General features: G+C 36.4%; 1 protein-coding gene across 1 annotated transcript in view; it reads right to left on the bottom strand.

The window, feature by feature from the left end:
- Positions 1 to 680: 680 nt before the first annotated feature.
- The window catches only part of LOC120428130 (uncharacterized), a gene marked incomplete at its 5' end in the record, with an annotated part of 30582 nt that continues 12537 nt past the window's right edge, over positions 681 to 18725 (bottom strand). Inside the window, 4 exons of the mRNA XM_039593112.2 lie at positions 681 to 1067; positions 1182 to 1295; positions 8090 to 8263; positions 8331 to 8420. Of these exons, the coding sequence (XP_039449046.1) occupies positions 840 to 1067; positions 1182 to 1295; positions 8090 to 8263; positions 8331 to 8420 (606 nt within the window). The remainder of the gene's footprint in view (positions 1068 to 1181; positions 1296 to 8089; positions 8264 to 8330; positions 8421 to 18725) is intronic.

The raw sequence follows: 18725 nt of genomic DNA on the forward strand, positions 1-18725 counted from the left end.
ATTCAATTCAATCGTTTCCGAAAAGCTCGAACAATCAGAGAGCAACCCGGAGGGCAGGCAGGCACGACCTTTTACGGAAAATTGAAAAGTCGTTAAATAAAAAACCGAGAAAGAATTATTTAAATCGCGTCCATAATTGGATCGATTACGAGCTGATTAAAAACAGAACAAAAACATAAAAAAAATCGCTACAGTTTCGCTATAATGTTATTTGTTTGCTCAAATTGAAAAAAAAAACCTGGTAAAATGTGAATGATTTTAATGCAAAGCGATCAATTGATAGAGAAAATCAACCAGTTTTAAAAGATAAAAAAAATATAAGAGCAGAAGCAAAACTACAGAGTGTGAGCATTGTAAATTTTGAAGCGCACTTGAAAAATATTAAATTAAAGCAGAAAGAAAAAAATCGAGAGGAAAACAAAAGTGTCAATAAGTAACTAGAGAAAAATTTATTTGTTAACTGTACTAAGGGGTTACGTTAAGTCTAAGCAGGTTTAATACTAATAATAATGCAACAGCCACAAAGTAATTACTAACGTAATATTTGAAGTAAGAAATCTGAGGAAAACAAACGATTAAATAAATAATAAATTGTTAATAAAACAAAGTACCAATGTGTTTTTTCTTGAACTGGATGACATTCGATGATTTCTCAAAATAAAATAAAAACAGCACACAAATTCATCATAATTGCTTATATTTCAAACTACGTTAACAAATACTAGATTAGTGATAAAACAAGATCTAACAAAAAGGGAAAAAGTAAAATCAATTTCAACCCATAGACAAAGTGCAGGTACCCCCTTAACCGGTCGCAACAACCGCCACGGGGCCCTCTATCAGGTTTCACCTTTAACGGTTTGGTTCTCTGTTTTACTTTCGACACTTGGGGCAATCACCGGCGTCGAAGTCACCGCAGCGGCAGCGCTCCCCACCCCGACCATATCGGCCGGATCCACCGGACGTTCCGGAATGTCGTTCAGCACGTGGATGCGGGCCTGCTTCGCCAGTTCGGCCTTGTAGTGGTCCAGCTCCGCCTCCGTAATCGATTCCCGGGGGTCCGTTTCCTGTTGGTTTGAGTGGAAATTTTAGTTCCAAGTTTTTGGACACTTTGAGGTTAAAAACTTCATGCAGGAAAGCGTAAATCGACATGCAGTTAGAGACAAAGCAGGTACAGTTACCCTAAGGTAGTTTCTCAGATCTAGGTCACCGTCGTGGCTGGTGGCCTTGATTACCAAGATACCACTCTGGTGGTGCTTCTTCCGGTGGCGGCTCAGAACCGACGGGATTCCAACCTAAAGATAAGCAGAGCAATGTTAAGCAACAACACCCAACACCAGCAAGCAAGCACATTTAAAACATCTACTCTAAAGGTAAGCGAAACAATTATTAAATTTATTAACACTAATCATACAACCAAAGAAGTCAAATTAGTCACTCGTTTTTCTACATAATAACATAGTTAAACCAACCAAAAACTAAACTAAATAACAAAATGTCTATACAAAGTATTATTTAACCAATCCTTAGCGGAAGAATACAGCAGAATTTCACAATTTACAATCAAATTGTTTCACCTGACGACGAATAACGTCCAGGGTCGACAAAATGCTTCTCTTAAGGCCGCATATAATTTAGGCTGCTTTCCATATAAAAATGGTACGTAAATAATAAATAATAATAATGAATCATTTGAAGAAATTTTCTGATCGATTTGGTATCTTCGGCAAAGTTAAATTATCGATGGAGAACTACAGTCCAGACTCGATTATGCGAAGGCCTTAGAAAAATTTTACTTCGAGTAATCGAATCACAATTTCTTTTTGTTTTGTTTAACCCTATACTTTGCTAGAGTGATTAAGATGCAATGCAATCATTTAATAGGCAATCAACTATTTAAATTTAACTTAAATTGGGTCGCAGAAAATTTATTTTAGAATAACAGTGCAGTTCTCTACGAAATCGATCTTTTTTTTTAATTTTAATTTTTTGTATGTTTTAATCCGGCTGAAACTTTTTTGGTGCCTTCGGTATGCCCAAAGAAGCCATTTTGCATCATTAGTTTGTCCATATAATTTTCCATACAAATTTGGCAGCTGTCCATACAAAAATGAAAATTCAAAAATCTGTATCTTTTGAAGGAATTTTTTGATCGATTTGGTGTCTTTCGCAAAGTTTTAGGTATGGATAAGGACTACACTGAAAAAAAATGGTACAAGGTAAAAAAAAATTGGTGATTTTTAATTTATTTTTTGTCACTAAAACTTGATTTGCAAAAAACACAATTTTTATTTTTTTTATATGTTTTAGGGGTTATCAAATGCCATCTTTTCAGAAATTTCAAGGTTGTGCAAAAAATCTTTGACCGAGTTATGAATTTTCGAATCAACACTATTTTTTTCTAAAAATCGAAATATTGGTCACAACAAATTTTCAACTTCATTTGACGATGTAAAATCAAATTTGCAATCAAAAAGTTCATCAGTGAAACTTTCATAAAGTGCACCGTTTTCAAGATATAGCCATATTTAGGATTTTTTTTAAATGGTCGCAGTTTTTCATTTTTTTAAATTAGTGCCCATGTTTGCCTACTTTAGAAAAAAATATTTTTGAAAAGCTGAGAAAATTCTCTATATTTTGCTTTTTTGAACTTTGTTGATACGACCTATAGTTGCTGAGATATTGCCATGCAAAGGTTTAAAAAGCAGGAAAATTGATGTTTTCTTAGTCTCACCCAAACAACCCACCATTTTCTAACGTCGATATCTCAGCAACTAATGGTCCGATTTTCAATGCTGAAATATGAAACATTCGGTCTTTCCGAAAACAATACTTTTAAAATTTTCAAATCAAAACTAACATTTCAAAAGGGCTAAACATTCAATATTATGATAATTTTTTTTAATCATTGCATTGTTATTGTAATAACAGACTAATAACATTTTTAGTTATTTTCCGAACAAATCTTTGTTATTATTTTTTTTTTACTTTAACAACTAATCCGATCATTCCAATTACAGTTGGAGGTATTCTTTCATAGCAAAAAATGTTATTCCAAAGTTTTTTTTTGGCTTTCAATCAACATCAGACCAACAACACTTTTTATTATGATAACATAAACTGTTACTCAACTCTTATGCAAAAATTGTTTTCTCAGAAAAATCCATAACTTTCTATTATTTTAACAGTTTTTGTTATTGAAATGGCAAGAATTCAGTTATTATCGTCTTTTCGGGTTTTCGAAAAAAATGTTTTTATGATAGACACTATTTTAAAAAATATCAAAAAGCCCAAATTTTTCGGACTAAATTTAACTTTGAATGGTTGTATTTTGAAAACGGTGCACCCAATCAAAATAAGGATAAGAAATATCAACCAAAATTTTTTTACAAAAATCACTATTTGAAAAAATCATAACTCGTCGGTAATATTTTGGTCCATTCTTTTGAATGGCTTGAAAGATGAGGGGTTTTGTCCCCTAAAACATATGAAAAATTCGAAAATATGGATTTTGGGAGTTTATTAGAATATCACCATTTTTTTCTGCGTGCATATTTTGCCGAAGACACTATAGAGCAATTCCAGCTCAAATCAGGAATTTTTCTAATACTTTTGTACCCGACCCTCTTCGATTTCAATGAAAATTTGTAGACATGTTATCCTAGACCTGCCATTTTTGTGTATATGGAGCTAATTGTACGCGAAGATAACATTTGAGAAGGGTGTAAGGTATTTAAATATTTTTGTATTTTGTAATTGAAAAATTACTGTATCTCGAAGCCGAAGCGAATCGTCTCAAAAAGTGGTCAAAGACAATCGTGTATGAAATTGGATAGGCTTTCTGAAAAGTGATGTCGTGATTTTTTTATTCGACGAAATGCAGGACACGGGTCCCCCACAGACCGTTATTAGCTTTCCTTTGATCGTTTAAGAAACTGTTCAATAAATGTTATGAACAATATTTTGATTTTTTTTTGTTCACAGTGCATCAAAGCCACATTGGACAGCGATTACCACTATGCCAAATTCTAATTGACGGCAAAATGAGGTAGTTAAGGCCTAAAGAGCGCTGCGCTGGTATTTTGTTTGATTCTCTCCTCTCTGAACATAATCCCACTTTTAAATGAGTAATTCTCCGCCAACTCACACATCAGTTGCCCCGACCCCTCTTCGATTTGCGTGAAACTTTGTTGTAAAGGGTAACTTGTGTCCCTGATCACGAATCCGAGGTCCGTTTTTTGATATCTCGTGACGGAGGAGCAGTACGACCCCTTCCATTTTTGAACATGCGAAAAAAGAGGTGTTTTTCAATAATTTGCAGTCTGAAACGGTGATGAGATAGAAATTTGGTGTCAAAGGGACTTTTATGTAAAATTAGACGTCCGATTTGATGGCGTACTAAGAATTCCGAAAAAACGTATTTTTCATCGAAAAAAACACTAAAAAAGTTTTAAAAATTCTCCCATTTTCCTGTACTAGACTGTAAAATTTTTTGGAACATGTCATTTTATGGGAAATTTAATGTACTTTTCGAATCTACATTGGTCATTTCTTCATTTAGAACAAAAATTTTCATTTTACAATTTCGTGTTTTTTCTAACTTTGCAGGGTTATTTTTTAGAGTGTGACAATGTTCTACAAAGTTGTAGAACAGACAATTACATAAATTTTGATATATAGACATAAGGGGTTTGCTTATAAACATCACGAGTTATCGCGATTTTACGAATTTTTTTTTTTGAAAAAATTACTTTTGGCGTTTCTCGTTGTTTCGTCGTCCGTGTCTGTCGCGGGCAGGGTTACCAGGTCTGGACAGAAAAAATCTGGCAAAAAATCTGGCAAAAATCTGGCAAAAAATCTGGCAAAAATCTGGCAAGCCACTTTTCTCAAAGTAATAAGCAATTTTGTGTTCAAAAACAGTGTATTTTCACTTTTTGTACATTATAGATTCACAAAATAAACAAAATACATCAATAAAACAATGTGTGGAAGAAATAGAAAATATTTTTTTTTTCAAATTGACACTCAAAAAATCTGGCAATGCCAGATTTATCTGGCAACCTGGCACCCCTGGTCACGGGTGACCATGAACAGCCATGATCGATGACGACCAACTATTTCAAAACCTTTTTTCGTAAAATCGCGATAACTCGTGATGTTTATAAGCAAACCCCTTGTGTCAATATATCAAAATTTATGTAATTGTCTGCTCTACAACTTTGTAAAACATTATTACACTCTAAAAATAACCCTGCAAAGTTAGAAAAAAAAGAAATTTTAAAATGAAAATTTTTGTTCTAAATGAAAAAATGACCCTTCTGGGTCAATGAAGATTCGAAAAGTAGGGTAGAGTAGTCATCAATGAGACACGGGGCACAATGATAAAATGGCTCTCACAAGTCGTAGTTTCAACCAATCAGGCTCATATTTGGGGGAAAGGTGTGTCTACTGGAAACACGTCTGCCATTATAGTGGCTTTGATTATGGACGCTCCCTTGAAAAGTTATTCTTAAATGTTTGATTCTGGAGTGTAAAAGTAAATTATGGACAAAAATTACTTTTTCGCTCGTAGGCTGCCGAAAAAACGAAACTATTGGCACTACGCCCCCCGGGGCATGGCCTTCCTCTAACGTGGGATTTCTGCTCCAGCGCCTCTGACGAGACAGGAGAAACCGGGACCGACGTTTTACTTCACCATCCGATAGAAGCTCAGTGGATAAGGCGGGAATCGAACCCGCGTCTCATAGCATCATCGGGATCGGCAGCCGAAGCCGCTACCCCTGCGCCACGAGACCCCGTAGGCTGCCATTAACACCAAAACTAATATTTCTTCAAATTTCTTTCGACGTTCCATAGGGATTGAGTTGGGCTACAATGTCCTTTCATTAGGTTTGGCCAAAATTTAGAATATACCCGGGTAATTCTCTACCAACTCACACGAAATCGGGAAAAGTTGCCCCGACCCCTCTTCGATTTGCGTGAAACTTTGTCCTAAGGGGTAACTTTTGTCCCTGATCACGAATCCGAGGTCCGTTTTTTGATATCTCGTGACGGAGGGGCGGTACGACCCCTTCCATTTTTGAACATGCGAAAAAAGAGGTGTTTTTCAATAATTTGCAGCCTGAAACGGTGATGAGATAGAAATTTGGTGTCAAAGGGACTTTTATGTAATATTAGACGCCCGATTTGATGGCGTACTCAGAATTCCGAAAAAACGTATTTTTCATCGAAAAAAACACTAAAAAAGTTTTAAAAATTCTCCCATTTTCCGTTACTCGACTGTAAAAAATTTTGGAACATGTCATTTTATGGGAAATTTAATGTACTTTTCGAATCTACATTGTCCCAGAAGGGTCATTTTTTCATTTAGAACAAAATTTTTCATTTTAAAATTTCGTGTTTTTTCTAACTTTGCAGGGTTATTTTTTAGAGTGTAACAATGTTCTACAAAGTTGTAGAGCAGACAATTACAAAAATTTTGATATATAGACATATGGGGGTTGCTTATAAACATCACAAGTTATCGCGATTTTACGAAAAAAAGTTTTGAAAAAGTTACTTTTTGCGTTTCTCTTTGTTTCGTCGTCCGTGTCTGTCGCGGGTGACCATGAACGGCCATGATCGATGACGACCAACTTTTTCAAAACTTTTTTTCGTAAAATCGCGATAACTCGTGATGTTTATAAGCAAACCCCTTATGTTTATATATCAAAATTTTTGTAATTGTCTGCTCTACAATTTTGTAGAACATTGTTACACTCTAAAAAATAACCCTGCAAAGTTAGAAAAAACACGAAATTTTAAAATGAAAAATTTTGTTCTAAATGAAAAAATGACCCTTCTGGGACAATGTAGATTCGAAAAGTACATTAAATTTCCCATAAAATGACATGTTCCAAAATTTTTTACAGTCGAGTAACGGAAAATGGGAGAATTTTTAAAACTTTTTTAGTGTTTTTTTCGATGAAAAATACGTTTTTTCGGAATTCTGAGTACGCCATCAAATCGGGCGTCTAATTTTACATAAAAGTCCCTTTGACACCAAATTTCTATCTCATCACCGTTTCAGGCTGCAAATTATTGAAAAACACCTCTTTTTTCGCATGTTTAAAAATGGAAGGGGTCGTACCGCCCCTCCGTCACGAGATATCAAAAAACGGACCTCGGATTCGTGATCAGGGACAAAAGTTACCCCTTAGGACAAAGTTTCACGCAAATCGAAGAGGGGTCGGGGCAACTGCTGTGTGAGTTGGCGGAGAATTACCCACCCAGTATCCAGGACTGTCTCATTGTTCCCCACTCATTTCAGCTCATGGGTAACAATGAGACACTTTGATTTTTCTTCATTAAACTTTTCAAAATCTATGCAAATCTTTCAAAACATGAATTTAAAGTGATTTTTGGCATATTTATAGAGTTTGATCTTCATTTAACCAAAAATACAAAGTTATTTGGTAAATATACGAATTTAACAAAATTTAAATACTTTTTAGTATAACTTTTGTTAATTAAAGTTTCATGTTGGCAAAATTGCTCTAAAATGTTCAATGCAAGTTACCTGCAATGGAACAATACAAAAACATGATATTTTACTAGAAAAATCTTGATTTTCATAGTTTGTCTCATTGTTCCCCAGCTGTCTCATTGTTCCTGCCAAGTGCGTCTACAATGAGACAGTTGAATAACTCTGGCTGTAGACGTCAGATCGATAATGCAACAAAAAGATCATTCAAACAAACTGATGAAAAAATGAGAAAAATCGTTGAAAGTTGAAAACCAAAAGTGTCTCATTGATGACTACCCTACCCTACATTAAATTTCCCATAAAATGACATGTTCCAAAAATTTTTACAGTCGAGTAACGGAAAATGGGAGAATTTTTAGGACCCTTTAGGACAAAGTTTCACGCAAATCGAAGAGGGGTCGGGGCAACTTTTCCCGATTTCGTGTGAGTTGGTAGAGAATTACCCAAATCCATTTGAGGAAATGGATCCTTTAACCGTGCATATTGTTTTAACGAATTGCCTAATGGGCTTCTTTGGTATGAATCATTTGTGCGAAAAATATAATCAATAAAATAAGAACTCACCTCATCTGCCACAGCGCTGAGTGCCGGCTGGGAGATGTTCTTCAGCGGATTCAACCGGGGCGCACTGTCCGACCGTTTGGAGTCGAGCGACTGGTCCGAGTTCTTGCCGTCCTTGCGGAGGTGCGTGTTGGACACTTTGTGGTTGATTTCGAGGGCGGACTTGAGCAGATCAACCTGGAGAGAGGAGAAAAAAAAAAGTTCATAATTTTAGGTTGGTAGGGTCATTGACAAAAAAACTAACCTTTGAAGCACTTCCACCACCCTTGGGAGCACGAACGATCTCGATGTTGTAGCTGCTGCGCCTTCTAGACAGTGAATCGTTGACATCGCCCTTCAAAAGAAGATGAACATGATTAAAATCGGGATACTCAAACAAATTGGAGAGATTACATATGAAGCTATGGGAGTCCATAACCACCAACCAGTATGTTATTAGCTGTAATTAGATTTCCAAATCCATCACGTATTACAAGCTAAGGCTGGCTTAGTTATCCCACCCCATCGCCCAAAACCTAATGAATCTAATTAATAATCATTATCCCCGGTGTATCCAGTATCATCTCGGATGCCACACACTAAATCTATTTGAGTTTAACTATCCGGTGACACGTGTTCTGGAGTGGAGGAGCTCTGGTTCCGATGTTGTGCATGATTTAGGCGACAAAACCACACAACTGCAAACACAAATCATCCTTCTAATGTGCGACGTGAGATTATCTTATGGGTTTCAAAACAGTTCATCGTGTCGTCAGCCAACGACGAACGTTGCTCAGTTGGACTCGTCATCATTATCGGTGTCACTATCGTTGGACGAGGGGCACACCACTATCAGCAGGAGTTGTTGTCAGTCAGGTTGAGTGGGGGAGGGATGACTAGCAATAGTTGTTCAACGATAGATAGACACGATGTTGATGAAGCAAATCGTTGTCGGTTTTGGGTTTGTTGTGATTTACACACCAACTTCCACCAAGCTAGATTGAGCGGTTTGGTTGATCCTTTTAACAGGGCGGGGTATGTATTTTAATCTATAGATTGAAAATCTTATGCATTAGTTTACGCAAAGTCACGGCAAGAAGGGCGGGTCTGAATAGGGACAGCAGTTTTTAGAGCACCTGAAAGCTTGAAATTTAGGAAACGATGTTTTTCTGTGTCTATTTTACGGTAACCAGTAAAAAATATCCAAATTTTGTGCAGTAACAAGGCCAAAACAGCTGTCGCAATTCGCCCCATATGTGTCGATCCGCCTTAGATGACGGTATTTTTAACACTCAAACGCTCGGGTAGTCATTTGACCCCTATTTTTTTTTCTTAAAAATCTCATAACTTTTGATAGAATTGACCAATTTGGATGCTTCCGGGTGCAAAAGATCCAGATTTGTCTATATTTTCAACTGTCAGACGGAGGACAAATGTGGTCCATTTTTACCGGAGATATTCCGGATTCTGTTGGGGTACCTCGGCCCTCCTAAATGGATATTTGGCCAATATAATAAAAACTTTTCAACAGAATAAAATCGGAAATGATGCAAAACTTCAAGGAATCATCCTAAAACATCATCCTGCATAGATACATGACATGCTGAAGACCTTCGGGCACCGGAATAGGTTCTATCCGGAAACGGTTCACTGAGCTGATGTCAATTGTTGCCCAACTGGAACCGGCTCCGCTGCCCCGTAGGACTTAACCATGTCAATTATTTTTGCAGGATGATGTATTAGGATGATGCCTTGTAGTTTTGCATCATTTCCGAAATTTTTCTGTTGAAAAGTTTTTATTATATTGGCCAAATACCCATATAGGAGGGCCGAGGTACCCCAACAGAATCCGGAATATCTCCGGTAAAAATGGACCACATTTGTCCCCCATCTGGCAGTTCAAAATATAAACAAATCTGGATCTTTTGCAACCGAAAGCATCCAAATTGGTCAATTCTATCAGCCTAGCCACGGACCGCAGCTGCCCTAAGCGTGCGGACGTCATCCGGAGGCGCCAGCAGGCGTCGAAACCGAAACCGCCGGCAAGGAAGGCAGAGAAGCAGAGTCCAGCAGTTCCGGCGCTCACGCCGGCGGAGTTCCCTCCGTTGCCGGGTGCAGTCCCGGACGGAACATCGAAGGATCGTCCTCGCCTCGCAAGAAGCAGCCAAGGAAGCTCCCGAGATGGTGGAGCCACGAAAGAGGAAGCCGGGAAGATGCTCTACAGTTCTGCTGAGCTGTGGGGCATTTTCTCCGAGTACATCGGCAGATTCAAAACCTGCAAGACCCGCTTGGACCAAGTAACCCTCGTCAGATACATGATCTCCAAGTATGGAGTGTAATGAGTTTTTTTTTTTAATTTTTATTTTATATTTTGATTGTAAACTGATTCTCGGTCCTAACCTGGTCGTCGCACCTAAAAGGACCTAATGAAAATAAGTTATGAATAAAAAAAAAAGATCTTCAGCCAAGATGCTGAGATTCTTAGCTCGATCTTCGAATCGATTTTACTCGAGTTCGACCAAAGTTCTCAATGGGATTGTACAATATTGTAGAGCGAAAATTCTCTAAGACTTCGGACAGTGATTATTTTTTGTGTATTTTTTGAAATGGAATAAACTTTATATGTACTTCTTTTATGACCACACAAGACATTTTGCATAATAAGTTCGGCCATATAAGTCTCCAAAAATTGTATGACATTTGAGCAACTCTCTACGAAATCGGCCGATTTCGACCATTTTGAAGGGCCTCGTAGCGCGGTGGTTAGCGGCTTCGGCAGCCGATCCCTAAGTTGCTATGGGGCGCGGGTTCGATTCCCGCCTTATCCTTCTGGAGCTTTTCGTTCAATGTTTGTTCCGTTTAATATAAGTATTCAGTCTGCAAAGACGGTGTGACTGTCTTTATTAATTGTATTTTTTGATTTGGCTAAAACTTTGTTGGGGCCTTCCCTGTGACCAAATAAGCTATTTTGCATCATTGGTTCACCCATACAAGTCTCCATACAATTTTGGCTGCTGTCCATACAAAAATGGTATATGAATATTCAAACAGCTGTAAATTTTGAGTGAATTTTCTGATCAATTTGGTGTCTTCGGCAAAGTTGTAGGTATTGTTGAGGACTTTTGAGAAAAAAAGTTACACGGAAAAAAATATTTGCAGATTTTTTAATCAACTTTTTTTTACTAAAACTCAATTTCCCAAAACACGTATTTTTTTTTATTTTCGAGATTTTTTGATATGTTTTAGGGGACAAAAATCCGCAACTTTTGAGCCAAAGAGAAACATGGTCCAAAAATCTGCCACCGAGTTATGAGTTTTTGAAAAAACAGTGATTTTTGGTAAAAATTGAAGTTTCGTGCAAAAACAAGTTTGACATTATTTTTTAATGCAAAATTGAATTTGCAAACGAAAAGAACTTTACAGATTTTTTGATAAAAGGCTTCGCTTTCAAGATATAGCCACCGAAAGTTTGATTTTAGCGAAATATTTGCAGTTTTTCAATTTTAATAAATAGTGACCATGAGTGACCGTTTCTAAAAATATTGTTTTTGAAAAGTTCAGAAAATTTGCTATCAAATTGCCAAAGAGACATTGAAGATTGGACCTCGGGTTGCTGAGATAGAGCCGCTTTAAGAAAAAGAAACACGAAAATTGAAGTTTTCTTAATATCATCAAAATAACCCACCATTTTATAATGACGATATCTCAGCAACTAATGGTCCGATTTTCAATGTTATAGAGTAACATTCGTGAAATTTCCCGATCTTTTCGAAAAAATATTTTGAAAACTGTTATATCAAGATTAACATTTTAAAGGGCCAAACATTGAATAATACGCCCATTTAAAATGCTAGTCTTGATTTTAAAAATTTCAAAATATTTTTTTCGAAAAGATCGGAAAATTTCACGAATTTTTCATGCATTAAAATTGAAAATCGGACCATTATTTGCTGAGATATGGTCATTAGAAAATGGTGGGTTGTTTTGATGAGATTAAGATAACTTCAATTTTCGTGTTTCTTTTTCTTAAAGCGACTCTATCTCAGCAACCCGAAATCAAATCTTCAATGTCTCTTAGACAATTTTATAAAAAAAATTCTGAACTTCTAAAAAAAATATTTATATGAACGGTCACTCATGGTCACTATTTTTTATAATTGAAAAACTGCAAATATTTCGCTAAAATCAAACTTTCGGTGGCTATATCTTGAAAACGGAGCCCTTTATCAAAAAATCTGTAGAGTTCTTTTCGATTGCAAATTCAATTTTGCATTCAAAAATAATGTCAAACTTGTTTTTGCATGAAACTTCAAGTTTTACCAAAAATCACTATTTTTTCAAAAATTCATAACTCGGTGGCAGATTTTTTGACCATGGGTCTCTATGGCTCAAAAGTTGTGGATTTTTGTCCCCTCAAACATGAGCAATTCTCTGAGTTTTCGGTCATTCGATTTTTTTTGTATTTTTTAATCCGGCTGAAACTTTTTTGGTGCCTTCGGTATGCCCAAAGAAGCCAATTTGCATCATTAGTTTGTCCATATAATTTTCCATACAAATTTAGCAGCTGTCCATACAAAAATGATATGTGAAAATTCAAAAATCTGTATCTTTTGAAGGAATTTTTTGATCGAGTTGGTGTCTTCGACAAAGTTGTAGGTATGGATATGGACTACACTGAAAAAAATGATACACGGTAAAAAAAATTTTGGTGATTTTTTATTTAACTTTTTGTCACTAAAACTTCATTTGCAAAAAAACACTATTTTTATTTTTTTTTATTTTTTGATATGTTTTAGAGGACATAAAATGCCAACTTTTCAGAAATTTCCAGAATGGGCAAAAAATCTTTGACCGAGTTATGATTTTTTGAATCAATACTGATTTTTTCAAAAAATCGAAATATCGGTCGCAATTTTTCAACTTCATTTTTCGATGTAAAATCGAATTTGCAATCAAAAAGTACTTTAGTGATTTTTTGATAAAGAGCACCGTTTTCAAGTTATAGCCATTTTTAGATAACTTTTTTGAAAATAGTCGCAGTTTTTCATTTTTTTAAATTAGTGCCCATGTTTGCCCACCTTTGAAAAAAATATTTTTGAAAAGTTGAGAAAATTCTCTATATTTTGCATTATTGAACTTTGTTGATGCGACCCATAGTTGCTGAGATATTGCTAAGCAAAGGCTAAAAAACAGAAAAATTGATGTTTTCTAAGTCTCACCCAAACAACCCACCATTTTCTAATGTCGATATCTCAGCAACTAATGGTCCGATTTACAATGTTAAAACATGAAACATTCGTGAAATTTTCCGATCTTTTCGAAAAAAATATTGTCAAAAATTTAAAATCAAGACTAACATTTTAAGCGGGCCAAACATTCAATATTATGATAATTTTTTTTATCATTGCATTGTTATTGTAATAACAGACTAATAACATTTTTAGTTATTTATAATACCCCGTTCGCACGGGCGAGTTATAGCCGGTTTTAAAGAAATGGTTATAAGTTAAAACCGAACCGTTCGCACGGGCGCGAGTGGTTTTAACGGTTTTAACTATTTTGACAGTTCATAGCAGGCTGTGAATGTTCGGTGTTGTCATTTGTTTTCTATATTTTTCAGTGATGCGTCATGGCCACTCTTTCCGGTGAACCATGAGGGCCAGATTTTTATGGGTTTTTTGCTCCCGGGTTAGGGCAGGATGGCAGGTATATCAAAATTTAATTTTGATAAGTTCAATGTATTTTGACTGAGCTCCTTTATAGGGATTTAGATTGTCGGCTGGTTGGAGTTGGTCTGCTGACTCCAAAGGTTCAAAGTTGATCACCAACTGGGATTTCACTTTTCAAGAAATCGCGTTGAAGCCGGACCATTCAGATCCGCGCGCTTGAACGTATTAATCGACTGAACATTCTGCTTGACCGTTGAACTAGGGGTGAAACGGGGCAGTGGTGACATGGCTGATATCGTTCTTGACGCAGAACTGCGGGAACTCGGCGCTGGTAAAGTGGATTCTGTTATCCGATACCAGCCTCTTCAGCTTTGCGAACAAGCTTCAAGGATGTTAATCGTTGCGAAGCTTATGATCGGGCGCCACTTGGAGTAAGACCGGCAGAAAGTACTCGCCGTCGATCAGTTCGGCGTCGTCGACATGAACGTGTTGATTTTGGCCAGGAGACCAAGGGGGCGTGTGCCAGTGCCTTGGCGGCACAGTATGGACACGTTCGCACGTAATCAGCGAAGGTACACATAAATGGGAGCCAAAGCTTTCACGCCGTCGATTCCAGAGTGGCCCTGATGGAGTTGTTCAAGACGTTGCTTGTGCAGGTCAGAAGGAACCATGAGACGGTCGCGGAACAGGATGCACCCTTGCAGCGAGTCGCTTTGGTTGTGGAACCTCTTGAGGTCACGGTCGGCGCTGGCAGGCAGTGCTTTTGGACAACCTTGGTCGTACCGGTAGACCTTATTTAGAAACAGATCCTTGAGGTTGCTATTTAGTACCTAGTATCTAGGGACAAAACGTAGAACGACACGAACGCTGCTGTTTTGACGTCATCCTCGAATGTGACGGGTTCGTCGGGTTTCTCGCGGCGGTTGATGAGCTGCGATGTCGGTATGCCAAAACTTGTCAGTAACCAAGAACATATGCTTAAGACCCTCCCGGAAGTACGCGCAACGAGGAAACATGAAGCTGAAGGAATGTGGGTTCTAGAAGGTCACCGAAGGCAAATTTAACGGCTATAGATTTCGTTTCAAGGTTGGTCTATTTTCAGCGATTACGATGATCTTTGCCACGGGGAAGGATTACGAACAAAGCTCACCCCTGGAAATGAAAATTGTGCAGAAGTGAAGCAGGTTGAATTGCCCGATGGAATATCTATCGGAGTACCGCGCGGGAGGAAAACAAGAGTCATTATGTTGACATTTTTAAAGTGCAACCTTGCTGATGGCACCACCGTGGTCAACTTACGCCAAGAGATGATCCGAGACGCACGCGCTCCTGCAATTGTGGTATTATTTTTTATTTCAGTGTTGAAAGAACGAACTATAGCTTTCACTTGATATGAAATTGTTTATGTGATAAAAATAAAATATTTAATGTTTAAATGCACCCTGATATTATGTTTTCACTTTTATTTTTCACGTATTTAACAAAAAAAACAGTTTTTGTGCGTATAACTTGAAAATGCTAGATTTTTTTTTTGTTATTTTTACGTTGTTCTAATGTTATGATTCAAAATTGTTAGTAAAATTCTCTTCAATTCTCTTTTTGAATAAAATTAAAAAGATTCCACAATTCAATCTGGAACATTTAAACACTATTATTTACTTTTTTGATTTAAAACTGCGGCCCCTAGAAAAAATCAATGTTTTAAATCATTTACAAAGTGGAAAAACAATTAATTCAAGCAACAAGTTCTTCAAAATTCTTCATTCCGATCAGTGTTGCGTTCCTCACGCGCTCACGCGCTCGTGAGCGCTCACTTTTCGCTCATTCGTGAGGAGGAGCGCTACGCGAGCTAGCTCACGTTTGCCCGCGCTCACGTTTGCTCCGATTTTTTCAGCTCGCGTTTGCTCCACGCTCGCGCTCGCGCTCATATTTCGCTCACGGAGCGCTCATTTTGGACGCGTCGCTAATCATTTAACGTTTTTGAGAAAGTTTTTTTTTCAATTTTAGATGAATTTTTTGCGTAAGGTGCAGTAGGGCTGTGGAAATATGACTTTGTGAACAAATTTTATGATATATGAATTGGAATAGCTTATTTTCATCAATCATGTTTTTAAATAAAAGGTTGGATTCGCAAGGGTCAAATAATTTTTTAGACATAAAGTTGAATGTATAAATATTTTAGAGGCCTTATTGTATCAGAGAGGGGCGGAGGGGTATAGACGCCTAAATAAAAGGGCCTGTAAACCTTAGAAAATCTTACAAAACAATGAATTGATTCAAGAAAATTAATGCTTTGGTAAGTTCGATTCAAGGTTAAATGCTTGGTTGATTAAAATATAACATTAAACTGTTTTTATGTACCTAATCGGTGTTTTGACTACATTTCCAGATTGCGGGTCAGAATGAGCTAACATTAAAAAAAATATTCCGTTTATTAATTCTTTCAGTGATTCAGTGATTAGAAACGGCTATTCATTTCTATAAGGTTAATTTTTATTTGGCAAACATTTTAGAAAATAGGGTAACATTTTTGGAACAGTTCTATTTTTAATATATGCCTCAAAATTCCTAAGGGTTAAAATAACCCTTTTGACTCAAATCAAATAAATTATAAATATTTTTGACCACGAAAAGGTTGGCTCTTCTTCCAACAAGTGGATTTTATTCAACACTTTCGCAACCAAACTTCTGAAAATATTCAATTACAAGTTATATATGATTTTTTGAACATGGATGATTGTAACTGTTTAAAAGATTATTTAAAAATAAATAAAATATACATAAATTGTCAATATTTGTGTACGGAACATCAATGACACATTCCGCCGTGACGTTGCAACGCTTTGACTTTTCTTTTTCCAGTATTTCGGCTGTAACTCAAAAATTACATTGAAAAGGTACATATGTTATTACAGATTCTGAAAGTACATTAAATTTCCTATAAGAAACAATGTTGAAACATTATTTTAAGCGAATATTCTATTTTTGAGAGGGGGATATGTAGCGTGACGTTGCAACGCGTGACTTTTTCTCAATCCTGACCCAATTCATGTTTCGCCATTAACTCTGCTCTGTTAAACGGCAAATTTGGAGTTCTTCTTCCATTTTAAGTGTAAAATTGGCCAACAAATCGAATGCAATCATTAGTTTTTCGAAAAAAATTAAACCTCGATTTTTGAAGACCGCTTACATTTCGTGACGTTGCAACGCTCTGTTTTTGAAAACAGGGTTTTTCGTTGCGTTGCAACGTCACGAAATTATAGTTTCAAAATAAATCATAGTTTTTGTTAGGCTGAACAACTGTAGGTTAAGATTTGATTATAAGACATTAATAGACAGTACAAGGACATGTGAATTGATTGGCCTGCCCATGTATTCTGCTTTCACAGTTGCAGTACGATTTACGAAGTTTTCCAAAGGGTTTTCAAAATATTTTTTTTTGTATTATTCCATTATCACGAAGGAAACCCCCCCCCCCCCCTCTCCCGTCCTCTATCCATGTAACGGGACGTCCATGCATTACGTAACGGCGTAATATCAAGGGGGAGGGAGGAGGGTTCGAGGATTTATACAAAAAAAGTGTATCGGAAATGTATTTCCAGGGGGTGGAGGGGGTCTAAAAATATAAATGTTTTGTTACGTAATGCAAGAACGCTCCCTTAATATTTTAATGGTTTTGGGCAACTTACAAAACACGTGGAAGTTTTAGAAGGGAGGTGAGGAGCTTCAAGTTTTCAGGAGGGCTTATTTTGAATTTATGAATAAAGTGCCCATATCGTTTGTTCATGGCCCCTAAGGGGTGATCTGCAAACAACGTAACTTATTTTGTTGACTTTTGTGCTTTTTAAATTAAATTTGAGGAAATAATATAACTGTTTAACTGCGCAACATAACATTTTTAATTGTGAACAACAAAACGTTGCATACAACTTATTTAAGTAAGGGTTCGTCCAACAACAGAGTGACAAAAGTTTGTGAAAAAAAAAAACAATCGAATCACGTGATTTTTATTGTTTAATGAATTTTGCTGTAATTTGACTTACATAAGGGTGTGGGATAAAAAAAATCATTGCGTTGTATTAGAATGAACCCTCACGTAAATCAGTTTATCATAAAGGGGCCATCCAGTAACCACGTGATTACTTTTTTGAAAGTTTTAGAATTTTTCCCCCTTGTGAACATCGGTCTATTTTGATTTGTTCAACAAGTTTCATAAAATACTTTTTTTTCGAGTTGCATCAAACTTAAATGACGGAATTTGTGAATGACCCATGTACAATTCTTCTGTAAATATGCTCGGAAACATTATATAACAAATATATAATATTTAGTACCCTTTTATCTTCAACAACCAACTACGCATACACCTTTTTTGCCATGTGACCAATATGATTTAAAATTTCGTGACGTTGCAACGCAAACTTAAACCTGTTGTAACTTTGGATCTAGACAACCAATTAAGTCGCTCTAGATTGCATTTGAAAGCTCTTTCCAATTACAAAGAGCATCCGAAATATCAAAATGATTGAATGTTTAGTTTTTTGTTGACATAAACAAATGTCCCTTTTTCGTGACGTTGCAACGCAATAAAATGGTAAACTTACACTAGTTTGAAAAAATACTTAACTTAAGATAAACTGCAAACCCATGACATTTCCGTTTAGTACAACTAAAAACCTACAAAATGCAATCAAAAGAATATTTTTTGGATTTTATTTCGCTGAAAACCAGGAGTTTTTAGAAAAATGTTTTAAAACGATGATTTTATCACGAATTGATGCATAACCTAACCAACTTGTACAAAATGATATTCAAATGATCAATTAATGAAAACCATGATTTTTGAAGCTTCAAGTAGTCTAGGATCGAGGAAAAATATCCAAATAGCTCATACACGCTTTTCAAAATTTCATCCTAAGGTGTACATTGCCGGAGAATGTGTCCAATACAATATGGTCCAATATGGATTTGATTTATGAACAAACAGTGCA

This window comes from Culex pipiens, chromosome 2 (assembly GCF_016801865.2).
Source record: "Culex pipiens pallens isolate TS chromosome 2, TS_CPP_V2, whole genome shotgun sequence".
NCBI classification, from domain to species: Eukaryota; Metazoa; Arthropoda; class Insecta; order Diptera; family Culicidae; genus Culex; species Culex pipiens.